The sequence below is a fragment of the Pelophylax lessonae genome (genome assembly GCF_965119305.1).
Source record: "Pelophylax lessonae genome assembly, chromosome: 8".
Lineage (NCBI taxonomy): Eukaryota > Metazoa > Chordata > Amphibia > Anura > Ranidae > Pelophylax > Pelophylax lessonae.
The window spans coordinates 293050122-293071813 of record NC_138775.1 but is presented as its reverse complement, the minus strand read 5'-3'; the positions used below and the strand labels follow the sequence as shown (position 1 = coordinate 293071813).

Below are 21692 nucleotides of genomic sequence, written 5' to 3'. Positions count from 1 at the left end.
GGTAAGACCTTCCGGTGGGCGGAGCTTCAGGGAAGTGGGTCAACTTTATTTGGGTACAGCGTTACACGACCGCGCAATTGTCTGTTAAAGTAACGCAGTGCCGTATCGCAGAAAAACGGCCTGGTCATTAAAGGGGTAAGACCTTCCCGCCAGAAGTGGTTAAGCTGCAAAGGCAATGGACGGGGGTGTCCGTATGTCGTGTCTACGCAGCAGAAATCATACCTGTGCTTCATGGGTAGTACCGCCCGCGGAATGCAACCCATCCAGCTAAATGGGGGCCACGCCGCTACTGCCCTGCGATTACATGCAATCCACGCTGTTAACCGCTATGGCAAATAAAAACCGTACAAAGCAGAAAAAGCCTAGACTGATCTTTTCTCCTTCTGGTCTACAGGTTTAAGTCTTGGAAGGAAATCACAAAACTCTCTTCTGGCAGAAAGATGCTGACTTCAGCCACCTTGTAAAATCCCAGAATCCTCCTCCATAAGCCTCGTTATGTAACTTCACAGGAATCTGAAACTCCATCCCGGCTTGTAAAATATACTGAAGGTGCACCATGCATTTAATTCAATACAGATGTTGGCTAAGAGGCTGCAGATGCTGCACAGATACAGAGCTCCCTCCCCCATCAGATCGCAGGAAGGGTGCCGGGCAACGTACAGCGATCACTGTACTGAACTCAGATCGCTGAAATAGGCTAATTTACTAAATAGGGGAGATTTACTAAAACTGGCGCACATAGAATCAGGTTTTATTGTCAAAGCTTTAGCCCTCGTTCACATTGAACGCAGGCTTGTAATCGCTCCAGTTAAAGTGAACTCGCACAATTTTAAACCCACATTTCAGTGCGAGTTCGGGGGCGATTTGAGAGACATCTGTGCGGGTTCATGCACACGTCTTGGTCAACCAATATCATTAATAAGAGGTTATTCTTTGGCATATATCAGCTTAAAAAAGAAATCAGGTTTGAAGGGGGAGGGTCTAATCTGAAATTTGATATACGGGGAGGCGCTTACAGGAGGGACAGAACTCAGGATGGATCATCCCCCTGTTATTCTCAAAGATTGTTTAGAAGGCACAGCAGCGCTGGATAAGGGAAGGGATTGTTGGCACTCAGGATGACATCCAAAAAATAGTATTCCTTTATTGAAAAGACATATACAATGCTGTAAAAACATACTACGCGTTTCGTCACATCTGTTTTCCTACAGTGCTGGATAGTCTGCAGACTCAGAATAGAATTGTCCTCCTCTTTATGCAATGCAGCAACAGGGGAGGGGGGGGGGGGGTTTCTCAAGAGTACGTGCAGAACCTTTTGTCTAGTAGCACAGATATAGACCCTCGTGTACCCTCAACTAGGGCCATGGAGACCTGAGTAGGGTTCTGCTGCAAGTCTGCCATAAAATCTTGTTGAAAACAAATGGCTTGCACATGGCTGGCCTCTGCTGCTACAGCGGCTCCTCCAGATTTTGATTCCACACACATACAAAGACTTTTATTGTCAAAAGCTGGTAATCACTGGATTGAAGGGGGGGGGGGGTCATCTCCTTCCAGCTATCGGACTCCGCTCCAAATGAAATTCACAGAAGCCAATCTTCCCTTGCAGAGAAGAGCTGAAAGCACACAAAAGACAAAGCTATGGTGACCCGGAGGAGAGGAGTAAAACAATCAGAGTGAATCAGCTGAGAGACGGCTTAATGGGACTGCGGTCACCGTGACTGATAAACCGACACGACACCCGCCAAGAGGAACATGTACTTTGTGATGTTTTGCGGCTCTATTTCCATCTACTGGATGAGGACGAAAAAAAAATTGAAGGCAAGCCGAGACAAAGCTAAGAAACCACTGTGAGAAACCTCAGAGTGAAGCTGCCATGGCTCTTCATCTAAGCAAGCAGCCCTACCCAGAGAGAACATGAGCACTCCAGGGTGTGTGGCCCTGGAGTCATGGCAGGGCTGTCATCCACTAAAAGCCATTGCAAAGCACTTGGCAAAATTAAATATGGGTTACACTCAAACCTCTACTATTTGTCCATATAAACAGAGCTCAGGTGACCTCAACCATTGTCCATATAAACAGAGCTCAGGTAGACCTCTATGATAGTCCTTATAAACAGAACAAAGATGAACCTCTACCATTGTCCTTCTAAATGGAGCACAGATGGACCTCTACCATTGTCCTTCTAAATGGAGCAGAGATGGACTTCTACCATTGTCCTTATAAATGGAGCAGAGATGGACTTCTACCATTGTCCTTATAAAAACAGAGCTTCGGTGGACCTCTACCATTGTCCTTCAAAATGGAGCAGAGATGAACCTCTACCATTATCCTTCAAAATGGAGCAGAGATGGACTTCTACCATTGTCCTTATAAACAGAGCTCCGGTGGACCTCTACCATTGCCCTTATAAATAGAGCAGAGATGGACTTCTACCATTGTCCTCATAAATAGAGCACAGATGGACTTCTACAATTGTCCTCATAAACAGAGCTCCGGTGGACCTCTACCATTGCCCTTATAAATAGAGCACAGATGGACCTCTGCCATTGTCCTTATAAATGGAGCAGAGATGGACTTCTACAATTGTCTTTATAAACAGAGCTCAGGTGGACCTCTACCATTGTCCTTATAAATGGAGCAGAGATGGACTTCTACAATTGTCCTTATAAACAGAGCTCTGGAGGACCTCTACAATTGTCCTTATAAACAGAGCTCAGGTGGACCTCTACCATTGTCCTTAAAACAGAGCTTAGGTAGACCTCTATAATAGTCCTTATAAAACAGAACTCATATGAACCTCTACCATTGTCCTTAGAAATGAAGCTCAGGTGACCCTCTACCATTGTCCTTAGAAATGGAGTGCAAGCTGACTGCTACCGTTGTCCTTAAAAACAGAGCTCAGACAGACCTCTACCATTGTCCAAGCCCAACCCCAGCCCAAACTTACTATTTACAGTAGAGTGGGGAAGGGTTAGAACCGTCTGTGTCCCTATTTGGGAGATTTCCTATTTCACACAATCCTGGAGGTCCTTAAGCACTCAAGGTGAAAAAGTCAATGTTCACACCCGCCCCCCCCCCACCACCACCACCACCATAAGCTCTGAACTAATTCAACAGCACAGGTTGCAGGCCCTGCCCCTTTTTGCACCCACTCCTAAAGGAGCACCAAAAGCTACTTCTTCTATCTACCCCTTGATATGGCCTAAGGGGTATGTAGATGAGAAGAGGGGGTGTTTTATAGTCCAGCACAGAACTCCGGCAGAGATGACAACACTGCTTGAGATTTCAGTGCAGGAGAGGCAGTGTTATCAGCTCCCTACAGAAAGTTAGAAGCTCACTGGATTTCTGGCAGATCTACAGGTATTTTTTCAATACTTGGGAGTAGAGAAGGGAATGTGACTGCATTTCAGAGACATTGAATTATAAAAAAAAAAAATGTCCCTGACATACATTTCGGGGTCTAGTTACACAATTTTCATCCAATGACTGGGGAAGTAGCTTAAACCCGATGCATACTGTATACAGATTTCAGGAAGTCAGACTCGGTGAAATATTATGTCAATATCAAACTTCAAACACCACAGCAATGTGACCGCTTTGTTTCTGATATCCCGGCCGCACACACGCGGTATTTCCCAGACAGAACAAGTCGGCACACAGCTCTTCTCAGATCCTGCCAGTTCCCCCTTGTCCTAAGGAGACGAAAACTTGGTCCCTCTCCAGCTCCGAGACTCTCGGTGAGGAGGCACTTGCCCGACGCATTGTCGTGGCGACACCGCTAGCGCGTCCTGGAGGGCGTGTTTAGCAGGTTTAATTCATGTGTGGAGACAAAACAATACAAGGGATAGATGCAGAGGAAAACCTCACAATAATGCTCTATAATTATGTTATTCAGGGTATTACAAGCTACTCGCCGCTTCATTCCGGAGAACAAAGGCTGCTCTCGGCGTGAGGAGCAGCGAGGAGAGGGGGTTTAGTGAAACAGATCAGGCGGAGGCTTACAGATAAGGACTTGCTGTCACCAATTCTGTTAGGCGCACACGATGGAATACAAAACGGGTCATCAGCAGAGGACAGGTGGCGCCTGCTGCATAGGATGGGAAATAATGGGCCCCCTTTGCTGGGCAGGAGGTAAAAGGCTCCCTTCGCTGGGCGGGAGGTAATGGGCCCCTTTTGCTGGGTGGGAGGTAATGGGCCCCCTTTGCTGGGCAGGAAATAAAGGACCCCTTTGCTGGGTGGGAGGTAATGGACTGGCCCCCTTCGCTGGGTGGGAGGTAATTGGCCCCCTTCGCTGGGTGGGAAGTAATAGGCTCCCTTTGCTGGGTGGGAGGTATTGGGCTCCCTTTGCTGGGCGGGAGGTAACGGGCCCCCTTCGCTGGGTGGGAGGTAATGGGCCCCCTTCGCTGGGTGGGAGGTAACGGGCCCCCTTTGCTGGGTGGGAGGTAATGGGCTCCCTTTCCTGGGCGGGAGGTGACGGGCCCCCTTCGCTGGATGGGAGGTAATGGGCCCCCTTCGCTGGGTATGAGTGCTGGGATATTTCATGCAACCGCCCTACAACCGCGTTCAATATGGTAACATTTCCAAAATACATCCCTTCTTAACAAATGAAATAACCAAGATACTAACTAGTTCCTTGGTTATCTCCTTCCTCAAATATTGTAACTCCCTCCTTGTTGGCCAATCTCTTCACAAGCCCCTTCAGTCTATCATGAATGCTGCTGCCAGACCCATCAGCCTTGCCAACCGCTCAGTGTCCTCCACACCTTGCTGCCAATTCCTCTGCTCAGTGTCCTCCACTCCTTTCTTTTAATTCTCCCACTCAGTGTTCTCCACCCCTTCTGCCAATCCCTCCACTCAGTGTCCTCCACCCCTCTCTGCCAATTCCTCCGCTCAGTGTCCTCCACCCCTCCCTGCCAATTCCTCCGCTTAGTGTTCTCCACCGCTCCCTTCCAATTCCTCTGCTTAGTGTTCTCCACCCCTCCCTTCCAATCCCTCCGCTTAGTGTTCTCCCCCCCTCCCCTCCAATTCCTCTGCTTAGTGTTCTCCACCCCTCCCTGCCTCTCTACCAATCCTTCCCCCTCAGTGTCCTCCACCCCTCTCTGCCAATCCCTCCACTCAGTGTCCTCCACCCCTCTCTGATAATCCCTCCACTCAGTGTCCTCCACCCCTCTCTGCCAATGTCTCCACTCAGTGTCCTCCACCCCTCTCTGCCAATTCCTCCGCTCAGTGTCCTCCACCCCTCTCTGCCAATGTCTCCACTCAGTGTCCTCCACCCCTCTCTGCCAATTCCTCCACTCAGTGTCCTCCACTCTGTCAATTCCTCCGTTCAGTGTTCTCCATCCCTCTCTGCCAATCCCTCCGCTTAGTGTCCTCCACCCCTCTCTACCAATTCCTCCGCTTAGTGTTCTCCACCCCTCTCTGCCAATCCCTCCGCTTAGTGTTCTCCACCCCTCCCTTCCAATTCCTTCACTCAGTGTTCTCCACCCCTCTCTGCCAATCCCTCCGCTTAGTGTCCTCCACCCCTCCCTGACAATTCCTCCGCTTAGTGTCCTCCACCCCTCCCTGACAATTCCTCCGCTTAGTGTTCTCAACCCCTCTCTGCCAATCCCTCCACCCCTCCCTGCCAATTCCTCCACTTAGTGTACTCCTCCCCTCTCTTTCATTCCCTCCACAACTCAGTATCCTCCACCCCTCTCGGTCTATCCCTACACCGGCTTCTACTTGCCTAACAAATTATGTTCAAAATACTAACAACAACATACAAAGCCTTTCACAACTCTGCCCTGTGCTACATCACCATCTTCGTCTCAACATGTCATCCAAACCAAGTTCTCCATTTCTCCCAACACTTCCTGCTTTCTGGATCCCTCATCACCTCCTCCCATGCGAGCCTCCAGGACTTTTCGAGAGCCTCTCCCATCCTCTGGAACTCACTACCTCAATCTGTCCAGCTATCTGCTACTCTGTCTGCTTTAAGGAGATCCCTAAAACTCATCTCTTTAGGGAAGTCTATCCCAATTTTTAAATTCTCCATCCACACCACACATTTATTACTTTTTCAGTCACTTGCCTTTCCCTTTAGATTGTAAACTCTTATGAGCAGGGCCCTCCCAACACTTTTGCCTTGAATATTATTGCAACTGCGCTGTCTGCATTTATATTGTAAAGTGCTGTGCAAACTGTTGGTGCTATATAAATCCTCTATAATAATAATAATATTAATATAATGGCAAATGAAGCCGCACTCTGCTGAGCAAGAACACCTCCAACCACGATCAAAGCCTGGCAGCCAGCAAAGAGCCAAGTCTGTGGTCCATGTTGAGTCATGGACCTCAACCAAACACCAAATACGCCAAGGAGGACAGCAGCACCGTGAGCAACACTTAAAGCATATAAATAAATGGAAACTTACTGTCCGCCTGTGTCAGGGTGATAGAGCAGCAGAGGAGCAGCCCCAGGACGATGAGCAGGGTCTGGCGAGGGTAAGGCACCATGTTGGAAAGCAGACTCCACTCCAGGTCTGGTGATAAGTGGTCAATACATCCAGCGTTTTATAGTGTCAGACTCTCTCCTGCAAATGGGAAAAGAAAACACCCGGGTGAGAACGTGACCGCAGGATAAGAATTGTATACACTCTGTGAACGCAAACCAAGTTCAATAAAAATTCTGAGAAATCTGCAAAGCTGTAATGAGCCCTCATTGCCTGAATAAATTGGGGGGTTTTCCTGCTGTATTGGCCACACCCCCGTGTTATAAATCTGTATGCTTTTAATTGCATTCTATGAGAGCTGTTTTTTGTTTCACTAACCCTGTAGGCACCTTGTAACTTGGCAATCCCTGATGATGTCGTGATGATGAAACACGTCGTGATGACGTCGTGATGACGAAACACGTCAAAACACGTGCTACGCCCTACGTCACGTCCGGGTTCTGGAACACGTGGCGCTGTTTTTCAGCTGATTCTATGAAACTCAAATTGTAAGTGACTACTTTCTTTTAATAAACTGGAATTTATGCATACTACACCATGAGATTCCTTGCATCTTTTAGGTCATGCTAATACCGCCCTACACTTGAACGGGACGGAGATTGGGATCCAGAGCCAGCCCTTGTAACCAGCTGTAGGAGATCCTGGATATTTTCCAGCGGGGAGATAGGAAACACTAGTAGTAAGAGATTCCATTTACCTACATTAGACCCCAAGGGGTCGTCTGGTAAGTGAGCTGAGCATCAGGTGAAGGATTCCCCATTTGCATGAAGAAATGCAATTTTGCTGCACATGAAGCACTTTAAGAATGAGCACATAATTGTTTTTGCTGCATGTTTTTGCACCTGCACTTTGGAATTACAAAGACTGCCAATATATGCACAATCACTTTAATATTTGGGCACTTTGGGGATAAAATCCCCCTTTTTTTCTTTTCACTGATTGTGTTTTTTGTGATTTTTTGTGGTTTGTGTATTTAATTTATTCACTAATTTATTTACATATTCAAATTTGATTCACAATATTGAGTGCTGTCTCACATTTACCACACCTTGTAACTTGTGATGCCATTTTAAAGTTCTAATATGTTTTGATTCCAATTATAGATCACATCATACTGCTTACAGTGTTATCCCTGAAGAAGGAGCTGACTCTGAAACGCGTCGGATAGGTAAATCTCTGGATGTATAATCTGAAACAGCCACACATATACTGTATTTTGTTGACTTTGTATCTTGTTATGTGAAAACATTTAATGATATCTGTATACTACCTTTTCTCTTCATTCACTGACGAACACAGCATTCCATATTCAGAACCCTAGAGTTATATTGCCCCCTACAGGAGTAGGACACTAGGTAGAAAAAAAGACTTGGCTACACCTATGGGCAGTCCTAGCTGGTATACATCCCCCTCTCTGCTATAAGCCTTCAGTTTTTTTCTGCCTAGTCAGGAGTAAGGACCTAGTTCCCTGCCGGGATCTTTGGTCCTGGCAAATTTTTCCTTCTTTATGGCTTCTTGGGTTTAACCTTGGGATGATATTAGTTGTCCCACCCCCTCATGTTTGACACTGCTTGGGGACATCCCTATGGTTCTGAATATGGATCGCTGTGTCCGTCAATGAACGTAAGAGGAAAAAAAATGGATTTTTGACTTAGACTCCGTTCACACTAGGTCGGATCCGACTTCGGGGCGACCTGTGAAGTCGCTTGCAGCGCGACTTGCACGGACTTCATAAAATGAATGTCTATGCAAGTCGCCCCAGGTCGCCCCGAAGTAGTACAGGACCCTTTTTCTAAGTCGGAGCGACTTGTGTCGCTCCTATTAGAACCGGTCCTGTACTACACTATGGGACACGATGGTGCGTGACTGGTCAGGCTGACCAAGTCGCCTGACAAGTCATACCAGTGTGAATGGAGACTTACCGTAAAAGTTCATTGACAGACGCAGCACCCGCCCCTCTATGGAGATTTGTTACTTCTGTCACTGCTTCTTACTAAACTGAAGGCCTATAGCATAGAGGGGGGTGTATACCACCTAGGACTTCCCATAGGCGTAGCCAAATCTTTTCTGCCTAGTGTCCTACTCCTGTAGGGGGCGATATAACCCTATGGTTCTGAATATGGATCGCGGTGTCCGTCAATGAACGTAAGAGAAAAAAAAAACAGGATTTTTAACTTACCGTAAAAGTTCATTGACAGACGTAGCACCCGCCCCTCTATGGAGTATTATTACTTCTGTCACTGCTTCTTACTAAACTGAAGGCTTATAGCAGAGAAGGGGATGTATACCACCTAGGACTTCCCATAGGCGTAGCCAAATCTTTTCTGCCTAGTGTCCTACTCCTGAAGGGGGCGATATAACCCTATAGTTCTGAATATGGAGCACTGTGTCCGTCAATGAACTCAGAGAAATGCCTGAACACAATGAGAGACAGGGCATTGCCTAAAGCTGAACTCTAGATGAAATAACTAGATGGAAGCTGCAAAAGGATTTGCAAATTCCATCCATCCAGCCCTGAGATTTGAACAGCTCAGCTACAGAGCACAGGTGGTGGTGGTAAGGGGGGGGGGGGTCTGATTTTTCTTTGCTGCAGTTCAGTAACAAAGATATTGTCCTTCCCCAGCCTGTGACTGGACAAAAAGGAGGAGCAGCAGGCTGGCGAGATAATCTCTGTCACTCTGCTCTCCCCTCCTATCAGCGTGTTCTTTGTTAGCACCTGACCTGAGCACTGCAGCACAACAGACTGGCTCTGTGTTACTTTTTCCTCTGCCAGTCTGATCTCTGCTGTACAGGGACTGCAAGAGGCTGTGACCAGGCCACACTTAGTGATGATGTAATAAATGCAGAGCTGCAATAATTTGTGTATGTTATATCTGCCTGGATTTCAGCTTGAATGCCAGCAGTCTGTGTGTGGCACGGATAACACATTATCCGGGCGTAGGAACTCCGACCTTCAATAAAGGAAGGAGGGATCCACCAATCATAATAGAAGTCAGCAAGAGGAGGGAGGAAGGATTGCATGGCTACTAATTGGAGCCACTGTCAGGAAGGGGCTTATTGAATAGGTCAGTGCAAAGAAGCAATTAAGGCCCTCCCCTTTCATTCATTGGATTTCAGTTCTTTCAATCATGGGGGCTGAGCACCATATGTGGGCGTTGCCTATGCAAATACAGCCTTCCGAGGACCGCCCACTCCTCCAGACTGCCACCCACCATCAAAGCATTTTGATATTTTGCATAACTCTTCCCAAGAGCCCGCCCACTGCTTGCATCAGGTCTGAGGGCTCCTGAGGAGTACAGCACCCTGCCAGCCCCTCCCACTAGCCATAATCTGCCTGCATTGAATAGAGGAGTACAGAGACCCAGTGATGATGTCACGAGTCTAAAATAAGATACAGTATGTAATGACAGAAAAAAGGTTTTACCTAAAAAATATCAGCACGTTAGCAAGTAGATGAGAAGGGGAGAGAGGAACCAATGAAGACAAAATAAAAGCAGATTCAATTTCAGCTTACGGAAAAAAAAAAAAATCTCCCATTTTATCCCATGCTGCCTTTTTTTTTTTTTCCCTCCCCCAAATCCTCGAGAATAATGATCCGCTGGTCAGTTCTGTGTGAATTAGCCGTGGGTCAGATATTGTGAAACGTCCCCGTATAAACCCAATGCTGTCTGACATTCATTCACACGCCAATTATCCGCCACCTTCCTGCGCCAATCTGTTCCCCTTGAACTCCGCCCCCTCTTCTTCCATCAAGCTGTCAATCAGCCCTCACCTGCCACCTCCTAAATACTATGCAGGCTTCGATCTTCTCTACAATTACGCTTCCATTAGGATCGCCATCAAGGGGTCACCGCGAAGAAGCGGCCGGCACAATCCCAGGCGCCAAAACCGTAACTATAGCAAGACCAGGCTGGAACGAGGGGCTCTCAATCTACTTCATTCGATTGGATAGGCAGGAACGAATCGGCCTGGAAACATTTGGACTAAAATCTAAATGTTACACAGGCGTGCCAGCAAGGAGTTAAAAAAAAAAAGGGAAAAACAAGTAGAAGAGACTAAAAGCAAGCATAACCCAACAGACTATACAAAAATCTTATACCAAAAGAGTGGCTAAATAATTCATATCTTTATTCAAAAAGACCAATCACAATAACAGCATACATGCCAACTGTCCCGGATTGGCTGGCACAGTCCTGCATCTTGGCCCTCTGTCCCGGGTCATGTCCTGGGATCACAGCATCAACCTTATCTGAGGTACTGTAAATGCATAGTAACCAAATTTAATATGTTGCAGAATATCCATCCGTTCTCCTCTATTTTTACAAGCTGGTCCTGCCAGTAACACCCTTCCTGTCCTAGGGTGACAACACTCACTCCTCCATTGTATCTATGGAGGAAGCAATAGTTGTCATCCAGACTGGACTTCAAACATGTCTTCCTCTCTTTATTTCTATTATGTGGAGGATTAGCACACCACCCAACTTTCGGAGATGTGAATGAGGGATGCCCATTAGCAAAAGTATGTAGGTATAGGACACACCCCTGTCACGCCCCCTTTTAATGGTGAATTGTGCCAAAAAAAAAAAATTATTGGTTAAACCCACAAGTGCTTTTTACCACTACTATTCCTTTACTGGCTTTTGGAATTTATGAATGCAACGATTTAGAAATTGGATGAAAGGTTTAGCACTGGGAAAAAAACTTTTTGATAGAGAAGTAGTAAATTTTATATACAACTATATAGATCAGATTAAAAACGAGGGACAAATGAGGAGGAAAGAGGGATAGAGGCGGCTGGTCATACCGGGCGCCACCCCCCCTATCCTTGCATCCGGCCCCCTAATCTACATGTGTGGCGCCGAACGCATGGAGTTTAATGGGTCTTTTTTTTTTTTTTTTTAACCATGCGATTAGAGCCAGAGGCTCTCACAGGCTAAAAAAAAGGGTGGGCTCGGGGCGCAGAGCAGTGTGCCCCGAGCCCACCCAGTTGTGTGGCAATAGCGAATGAAAATTCGCTACCTTCTAGATTGTAAGCTCTAACGAGCAGGGCCCTCTGATTCCTCCTGTTTTGAATTGTACTGTAACTGTATTGTCTTCCCCCACACTGTAAAGGGCTGCACAAACTGTTGGCGCAATATAAATCCTGTATAATAATAATATTTTCACATGGATCCTCCTCCTGGCCAATCAGCGGGTTTTGAGACCCGTTTCCTGATTGGCCGAAAGCAGAAGCCATGCCAATATTATTGGGCATGGAGGAGGCGGAGAAGACGGGGGAAGAAGCTGATGCCACCGCCTGCTGCTGCATCCAGGGGGGGGGGGGGTGTGGTGCGGTTGGTCTCAACCAGCCGCCACTGAGAGGGACTTTGTTCCAAATCAGGGACATCTCCTGGAAATCAGGGACAGTCACTGGAAATCAGGGACAGTCACTGGAAATCAGGGCCATCCCCTGAAAATCAGGGCCATCCTCTGGAAATCAGCGACAGCCCCTGGAAATCAGCGACAGCCCCTGGAAATCAGCGACAGCCCATGGAAATCAGCGACAGCCCATGGAAATCAGCGACAGTCACTGGAAATCAGGGACAGTTGGGAGCTATGGGATTAACAGTATACAGAAGGTTGAAAACATTGTTAGTGCTTTCAGTTTATGGTGTAAATACAACATGTGTAGCCTGTGTGGTCTTCATTGGAGGAATTGGGGGACACAGTAGACCCCCCCAATATAGCGGTGATGATCACTGATACAAGGCAAGAGGGATCAGGAGAGCTGGAACCATCAATACGTGACCACAGATATGAGACGATGAGACTGGAGCTGTTCCGGCCCCCCCTAGGCTGGGAAGAAGCATATGTTGTACTGTCATTGACCCCCCTATAAGATCCCGGGAAGGAACAGAAGGAGAACATTAATAATGAGGAAGCCGCCATCTATTATTCATGGAGGAGACAAATCACTTATACGTGAACTTATCCCAAGCCACAAAAACTCTGCACAGTCCTGGCAAAGGCACAGCGGGGCAGGTGGGGGATGGGAGCGCAGTGCTTTGTGAGCAACCAAGTTAAAGGCAAACTCCGGACAAATAGAAAAAGGAGCATTTTCTGCTGCAGCACAGCTTATTTTTATTTTTACTTGTAGTTGGGGGTCGGTGGTAAAATAAACCTCTGTCTGTTTTCTTTTTTTTTATAGTGCTGTAACAGGTAATCAAAACAGGTGTGCCTCAATTCCAGCATTGCCCACTGAACCTTATTCTCCTCCCTGTACCCAGCATACAGTTATACCCCCCTGTACCCAGCATACAGTTATAACCCCCCCCCCCCCGTACCCAGCATACTATTATACCCACCCAGTACCCAGCATACAGTTATACCCCCCTGTACCCAGCATACAGTTATACCCCCCCTGAACCCTGCATACAATTATACCCCCCCTGTACCCAGCATACAGTTATACCCCCCCTGTACCCAGCATACAGTTATACCCCCCCTGTACCCAGCATACCATTATACCCACCCTGTACCCAGCATACAGTTATACCCCTCTGTGCCCAGCATACAGTTATACCCCCCAGTACCCAGCATACCATTATACCCACCCTGTACCCAGCATACAGTTACACCCCCCCTGTACCCAGTATACAGTTATACCCCCCTGTACCCAGCATACCGTTATACCCCCCCCCCCGTACCAAGCATACAGTTATACCCCCCTGTACCCAGCATACCGTTATACCCACCCTGTACCCAGCATACAATTATACCCTCCTGTACCCAGCATACAGTTATACCCCCCTGTACCCAGAATACAGTTACACCTCTCCCCCCTGTATCCAGCATATAATTATACTCCCCTGTACCCAGAGTACAGTTATAACCACTTTGTACCCAGTATACAGTTACACCTCTCCCCTGTATCCAGCATACAGGAATACCCACCTTGTACCCAGTATACAGTTACATCCCCCTATATTGAACATAAAATGATACACCCCTGAATCCAGCATACACTTATTCCCCCCTGTATGCAGCCTAAAGGTATACCCTCCTGTACCCAGCATACAGGTATACCTCTCTGCACCCAGCATACAGTTTTCTCCCCCCCCCCCCATATCCAGCATACAGTTATACACTCCTGTATCCAGTATACAGTTATACACTCCTGTATCCAGCATACAGTTATACACTCCTGTATCCAGCATACAGTTATACACTCCTGTATCCAGCATACAGTTATACACTCCTGTATCCAGCATACAGTTATGCACTCCTGCATCCAGCATACAGTTATACACTCCTGTATCCAGCATACAGGTATACCTCCCTGTACCCAACATACTGTTATCCATGCTGTACCCAGCATACGGTTATCTCTCTTCTACCCAGCTCAATAGTATTCCCCCATATGTAGCATACTGTTATCCCCCCCCCCCCCCCAATTACCCACAACCTGTACCCAGTATACTGTCATCCCTCTGTACTACAGATATACCCCTTGCATCCAGATTACAGGTATAATTCCCTTTACACAGCATACCATTATCCCCATTATCCCCCCCCCCCCCCCACTGTTCCTGCTGTATTCATATTAGCTTCTAATCTTGACTTCACAATGCAACCTGAGATACAGTCATTGGTGAGACCCACCAGACTGGGGTAAGGCATTCAGCACCCCCCCCCCTCTCCCTGCGCCCAATGAGGTGCAGTCTGAGAAGGCCATGGCGGATGCACGCCTTTCAATCTCTCCCTTGGCGCTGCCTCTATAACCTGATTAACAGCTTCTTTCCTGTGCCAGGAGCAGCTCTGCGTGACATAAGTGGAGAAGTAATGGCAGCGTCCGCAACCTGAAAGTCTGTTTTATAGGTTTAATCGCTGGAAAATGTCATTTTTTTTCTACTTTCAAAGTATATACTGCAAAGAAAAAAAAAGAAAGCTTGCGCTATATTTTCCTAATCAGAACTGTAATGACTGACTGAGCGGTCCTGCAAAACCTACGATGGATTGTACCGAAATATTTTCACAACATTGGTTCCCGAAAATGCCCGATACTGAACTATGATTACATATTATTATTATAGGAAAAGGTTTTCTGAATGTTACCCCCAGGATTTCCCACCCTCCAACATGGCAACTGCTCAGCCACCAGAGTACAGGCCACCACGCAGCAACACTGAGAAAGTCAGTGACTTGCCTATAGCTATTTATTGGTGGTGCTATAAAGTGGTGGGTGGCCTCAAATCTCCATAGGATGCTGCAGAAAAGCCAGCTCTTAACTCTCTCCAAGTTGGGATCTGCATATCGGAGGTCCTAGGCTAGCTAAAGTACATAGGCATGAGCGAGGGGTGCTGTGCCAACTGCCCCTACTGCCCAAGCTTCCCTCTGTGTTGCGTGTGTGATACGGCATTCATTCAAATGTGATAGCAGCTAGGTTCACAGGTCAGTGTGCCGCAGATGAAAGGATGAAAAGCTGGCTTCTGATTGGTTGCTATGGGTTACAGCGCTCTGCTCATCACCTTATTAAATAGGCCAGGATGGTTATAGCTGGATCCTCCGGTAAACTGTGTGATCAGCATTTCAGCAACTGCAGGTAATATCAGAGAGGGAAGCATCACATTAACAACATTCCGCCAACGCACAGATTACTGGCTGAGGTCTGGGCTGGAGACATTCCGGAGCCTGCTTCTCATAAACCCCACTGGCACCCATCCCAGAGCCCTGCCACTCTCCTCTCCTCCTGAAGAGAAAAAGGGGATTAAAGAAGGTGTGTATGTGTAGAAACCAACCGGCCCTTAGTTTGCTATACTTATCCACCAGTCTGCTGACAAACCAAATAAACCTGTCTAACATAATAGATTAAAAACAGGAGGTTTAGTTAACACACATTTGCAAACGCATGTATAAGCTGCAGGCCACTCCAAGGCACCCTGTGTATCCTGCAGTCCTAACACTACTCAAACTGAGTGTCTACTGAGTGTCTCCAACATGGGAGTACATGCATGCTAATGGATGGATGGGAAACAGGTGAGCTTGGAGGTGGCCCAATCCTCCCCCAACCTGCTCCCAGCCATGACTGGTATTGAAAAACCAATGTGAAAGCCATAGGGCGCAAACTAAAAAATGACCAGCTGGGACACACACACCCCCATCCCAGTAATATAGATGGTAAAGGCAAATTGGGACTTTAGATGAAACACCAGCCTGTAAAGCGAGCGTCTCCATCCCTGGCAACATGGAAAAATTTGGGCAGTTTTGGGACTTTACATGAGACACCGACGAGCACTGCTCAGCGTCTCCATCCACTCTCCTCTCCTCCAATCTACCCACTGAGCGCGAGCAGCAGTCCTTCTACCTATTCTGACGGATACATCTCAGATGGCAATGTCTGAAAACAGGAGGACAGCGGCTGCTGCTGAAAATGTTGATTGGATGCCACAGAATATTAAAACCTGCGCTCAGTCTCTGCACCATGCTCTCAGTCCCTGCACCCTGGGCTCAGTCCCTGCACCCTGGGCTCAGTCCCTGCACCCCGGCGCCTTACACACAGTCCCTGCACCCTGTGCTCAGTCCCTGCACCCCGCGCTCAGTCCATGCACCCCGCGCTCAGTCCATGCACCCCGCGCTCAGTCCATGCACCCCGCGCTCAGTCCATGCACCCCGCGCCCAGTCCATGCACCCCGCGCCCAGTCCATGCACCCCGCGCCCAGTCCATGCACCCCGCGCCCAGTCCATGCACCCCGCGCCCAGTCCATGCACCCCGCGCCCAGTCCATGCACCCCGCGCTCAGTCCATGCACCCCGCACTCAGTCCATGCACCCTGCGAGAGAAGTCACTTTTGGTCAAAAAGGCCGCCGTACACATCCTAACATACAAATTTACTTTGTTGTTATTAAAATGTATGTTAAAAAAATGCAAAAGATTCAGAAGGTTTAAAGCTGGATAGATTTAAAGCGGTTGTAAACCTGAAGAAAAAAAAAAACCTGCAAGACAAAGGCATAATGAGCTAGTATGCATCGCATTATGAAATACTTACCTTAAAACGAAGCCCCGACACGGACCCCCGGACACCGCTGTGGGAGCTGACATGATCCCTCGGCGTCTCTTCTGGGTTCGGCGGCTCCGGCGCTGTGATTGGCCGGAGCCGCGATGACGTCACTCCCGCACATGCGCGCGGGAGTCATTTTCCGGCAAGCTCCCGGCATGGAAAGCTGAAGGTCCGCCGGACCTTCAGAGCGCAAGCGCCGCTCGCGTGAGCGGCTGCATGCAGTTCAAATATCTCCTAAACCGTGCCGGTTTAGGAAATATTAATTGTACCTACAGGTAAGCTTCATTATGGGCTTACCTGTAGTTAAAAGTGTCAAAAAGCTGTATACTACCGCTTTAAGAGGATGGTAATATCGTGGGGGAAAGGTTTTCCCTACACACAGCTAACTTCCTGTCTAGAGGAGATTGTATTATGGATTTATACTCTGGAGCAGATTGATGTCCAGTCTGAGAGGTTGATTTTCCAAAGAAAGACAAATAGGACTGTACACTTTGCAAAGTGCAGTTGCTTCAGAACTTAGTAAATGTCTCATGCAAGGAGAATTTAAAAAAAATAGCATTTTTGCTTGCACATCATTGGATGATGGAAGTCAATAGAGCTTCCCCTCATTTACTAAGCTCTGGAATAACTGCTCTTGCAGCAAAACCCTGAAACGTATTATTAGGATCTGACATAACCCAGCACCACCATACCCGCAGTTCAGACGTGACTTTGATGTGACCCTTGGAGCAGTGTGAACGTGGAATATTCGTGTAATAAAAACTTTATGACATCTGAAATCTCTCATTGAAACCAACAACTTCCCTGTTTTTCAAGCTGAACTCTGAACATAAAAACTTTTATTGAAAGGATAAGTTCACCTATTGGAACGTTCCACCTGTATTCAACATGCTCCACCTCTATCTAACATGCTCCACCTCTATCTAACATGTTCCACCTGTATCTAACATGCTCCACCTGTATCTAACATGCTCCACCTGTATCTAACATGTTCCACCTGTATCTAACATGTTCCACCTGTATCTAACAAGCTCCACCTGTATCTAACATGTTCCAGCAGCTGCAGCCTCTCCCCTTCTACAAGGACTAATATCTTATTGATCTTATATTATCCATTACCCAAAATAATGTTCTGGTGATGATTACCCCCACCCCCTATTAACTCCTCAATTGCTTTGGCAATGCTAAAATAACCTATTTGATCCTGCCAAAAAAGTGTTTAATAATTTTGTAAGAAAAGCAGCAAGAGAGAGAAATAAAGACAGAAGGGAGAAGAGTGAAAAAGAAGAGAGAGTGGAAGGAGACAGAAAGACAGAAGGGAGAAGAGTGAAAAAGAAGAGAGAGTGGAAGGAGACAGAAAGACAGAAGGGAGAAGAGTGAAAAAGAAGAGAGAGTGGAAGGAGACAGAAAGACAGAAGGGAGGACAGCGAAAGAAAGAGAAAAAGAGAGAAAGAGAAGAGAGAGAAGAAGAGAGAGAAGAAGAGAGAAAGAGAAGAGAGAAAGAGAAGAGAGAGAAGAAGAGAGAGAAGAAGAGAGAAAGAGAAGAGAAAAAGAGAAGAGAGAGAAGAAGAGAGAAAGAGAGAGAGAGAGGGAGATACAGAAGGGAGGAGAGTTAAAGAAAAAAGAGCGGGAGAAGAAAATAAGAAAGACAGAAGGGAGGAAAGTAAAAGAGGAGAGAGCGGGAGAAAAAAAGAGAACAACAAAAGACAGAAGGGAGGAGAGCGGAAGAGAAGAGAAGAGAAGAGAAGAGAAGAGAAGAGAAGAGAAGAGAAGAGAAGAGAAGAGAAGAGAAGAGAAGAGAAGAGAAGAGAAGAGAAGAGAAGAGAAGAGAAGAGAAGAGAAGAGAGAGAGAGAGAGAGAGAGAGAGAGAGAGAGAGAGAGAAATACAGAAGGGAGGAGAGTTAAAGAAAAAAGAGAGCGGGAGAAGAAAAGAAGAAAGACAGAAGGGAGGAGAGTTAAAGAGAAGAGAGCGAGAGAGGAGAAAAAAAAAAAGACAGAAGGGAGGAGAGCAAAGAAGAAGAGAAAGCAGGAGGAGAAAGAGAAATAAATACAGAAGGGAGGAGAGTGAATGAGAAAAGAGAGCGGGAGAAGAAAGAAAAACAGACAGTAAAAGAAGAAAATGCAGTAGGAGAAAGAAAGAGAAACGGACTGAAGGAAGGAAAGTGAAAGAAGAGAGCCAGAAGAGAAAGAAAGAAATGAAGACAGAAAGGGAGAGAGCAGAAGAGAAGAGAGAGAGCAGGAAGGAGGAAAAGAAATAAAGACAGAAGGGAGGAGAGTGAATGAGAAAAAAAAGAGCGGGAGAAGAAAGAGACAGAAATAAATACAGTAAAAGAGAAGAAAATACAGTAGGAGAAAGAAAGAGAAAAAGACAGAAGAGAGGAGAGTGAAAGAGAAGAGAGCGAGAGAAGAAAGAGAAATACAGAAGAGAAGAGAATTATAGAAGAGAGAGACGGAAGAGAAAGAAATGAAGACAAATAGGAGGAGAGTGGAAGAGAAGAGAGCGGGAGGAGGAAGAGAAATAAAGACAGAAGGGAGGAGAATGGAAGAGAAGAGAGCGGGAGGAGGAAGAGAAATAAAGACAGAAGGGAGAAGAGTGGAAGAGACGAGAGCGTGAAGAGGAAGAGAAATAAAGACAGAAGGGAGAAGAGTGGAAGAGACGAGAGCGTGAAGAGGAAGAGAAATAAAGACAGAAGGGAGGAGAATGGAAGAGAAAAGAGCGGGAGGAGGAAGAGAAATAAAGACAGAAGGGAGGAGAGTGGAAGAGAAGAGAGCGGGAGGAGGAAGAGAAATAAAGACAGAAGGGAGAAGAGTGGAAGAGACGAGAGTGTGAAGAGGAAGAGAAATAAAGACAGAAGGGAGGAGAGTGGAAGCGAAGAGAGCGGGAGGAGGAAGAGAAATAAAGACAGAAGGGAGAAGAGTGGAAGAGACGAGAGTGTGAAGAGGAAGAGAAATAAAGACAGAAGGGAGGAGAGTGGAAGCGAAGAGAGCGGGAGGAGGAAGAGAAATAAAGACAGAAGGGAGAAGAGTGGAAGAGACGAGAGCGGGAAGAGGAAGAGAAATAAAGACAGAAGAGAGGAGGAGAATGGAAGAGAAGAGAGCGGGAGGAGGAAGAGAAATAAAGACAGAAGGGAGAAGAGTGGAAGAGACGAGAGCGGGAGGAGGAAGAGAAATAAAGACAGAAGGGAGGAGAATGGAAGAGAAGAGAGCGGGAGGAAGAGAAATAAAGACAGAAGGGAGGAGAGTGGAAGCAAAGAGAGTGGGAGGAGGAAGAGAAATAAAGACAGAAGGGAGGAGAAGGAAGAGAAAAGAGCGGGAGGAGGAGGAGAAATAAAGATAGAAGGGAGGAGAGTGGAAGAGAAGAGAGCGGGAGGAGGAGGAGAAAAAAGTCAGAAGGGAGGAGAATGGAAGAGAAGAGAGCGGGAGGAGGAAGAGAAAAAAAGACAGAAGGGAGGAGAGTGGAGGAGAAGAGAGCGGGAGGAGAAAGAGAAATAAAGACAGAAGAGAAGAGAGCGGGAGGAGGAGGAGAAATAAAGACAGAAGGGAGGAGAGTGGAAGAGAAGAGAGTGGGAGGAGGAGGAGAAATAAAGACAGAAGGGAGGAGAGTGGAAGAGAAGAGAGCGGGAGGAGGAAGAGAAAAAAAGACAGAAGGGATGAGAGTGGAGGAGAAGAGAGCGGGAGGAGGAAGAGAAATAAAGACAGAAGAGAGCGGGAGGAGGAGGAGAAATAAAGACAGAAGGGAGGAGAGTGGAAGAGAAGAGAGCGGGAGGAGGAAGAGAAATAAAGACAGAAGGGAGGAGAGTGGAAGAGAAGAGAGCGGGAGGAGGAAGAGAGAAATACTGAATATATCTTGCAGCAGTCTATATATTCTGGAATACTGTGCAGTGTGAAATACAAACATCATTTTTGAAATTTAGGGGGTCACGGTTAGAAGTGTCACATTATCGCAGGATAACTGGCTACAACGTATCAAGGGAAGAGATCTGAATCACGCAGGACGGTCGGCCTCCTACGGGAAGCGCGGAAAGGCCTTTTAGAAATTCTGCAGTCCAAGAAATCACATCAGAGCGGATCAATAGTGTGAAAATTGAAGTAATAGCGGACGGTAAGAGGCTCTGGTAGAGGTCACGCTCCTTTCAGACGCTTAAGGCTGAACGATTCAACAGCCTGGAGACATGATGGGATAGGAATTCGTCATTGTGCGACTGGAAAGAAGAAGCGATTCCTCCGAGCTGGCTGGCGCGGGAGAAGCAGTGACTGTTGTTCCGGTTCCCCCCTGCCCCGAGCTCCTCTGAGGCCTCCATGACATGAATATCAGATTTGGCTTTTTTGTGGTTAGAGTTTAGCGCTGTTAAGATGCTGTGAGCTAAACAGCTCTGGGGAGCCTGAGAAAATCCGCAGCGCCCGTCCTGTTCTGCGTAATCTGTCCGCATTTTAACAAACCATTACAAGTTTAGTGTAACGGCAACCACAGATAAGAGTGGAGAGGAGGAGGTAATGGAATCCAATCCCCTGCCTGCTTTGTTCTTTCATACAGAGATGATCACTAAAAGGATATAAAAGATAATCAAAGACAAGGGTAGATACACCCATCCCCAAACAAGTCCCAGAGACCGAAGAAGTGCACCAACCAACCTTTAACAACTTCAGCCCCGGAAGGTTTTACCCCCTTAAAGACCGGGCCATTTTTTGTGATTCGGCACTGCGTTGCTTTAACCACTTTAGACGTGCCCACCGCAGTTACACTGCGGCAGGCAGACGCTCCTGCGCAAACCGGCGTAGGTATAAGTCAGTTGCGTGCCGGTGCACTCCCGTTGCAACTCGTCAGCAGGGAAGCCGATGCACGGGGCAGGCGGTTCCGATTGCCGCCTGCCACCTGCGATCGCTCCCCCGCTGAGAAAAATCAGACCACCCTCCGCAAATTTACTGCGGCAGGCTGCCTCCCCTGCACGAACCAACGTAGCCCTACATTAGTCGCGTGGTGCTGGGGGGCGAGTGCACGCAGCCAGCTGCGTGCTCCTGCCCCCACTAGGCAGCGGGGACACTGATGCATGGGGCCGGTGGCTCCGATTGCCACCTGACACCCCTGACACCCGTCATCGCTCCCCACTGAGAGAAAACAACGGTCGGCTGTTGCAAACACATCTGACCGTTCTTCTCCCTGGAATG

The 21692-nt window shown here is 47.3% G+C and overlaps 1 protein-coding gene across 7 annotated transcripts in view; it reads right to left on the bottom strand.

Moving 5' to 3' along the window:
• PTPRF (protein tyrosine phosphatase receptor type F) overlaps positions 1-21692 on the bottom strand; it is a 486553-nt gene that overhangs the window by 371893 nt on the left and 92968 nt on the right. For all 7 annotated transcript variants that reach the window (XM_082265004.1, XM_082265006.1, XM_082265005.1 and 4 more), the window contains exon 2: positions 6413-6571. In XM_082265004.1, the coding sequence (XP_082121130.1) occupies positions 6413-6494 (82 nt within the window). In that variant the 5' untranslated portion in view covers positions 6495-6571. The remainder of the gene's footprint in view (positions 1-6412; positions 6572-21692) is intronic.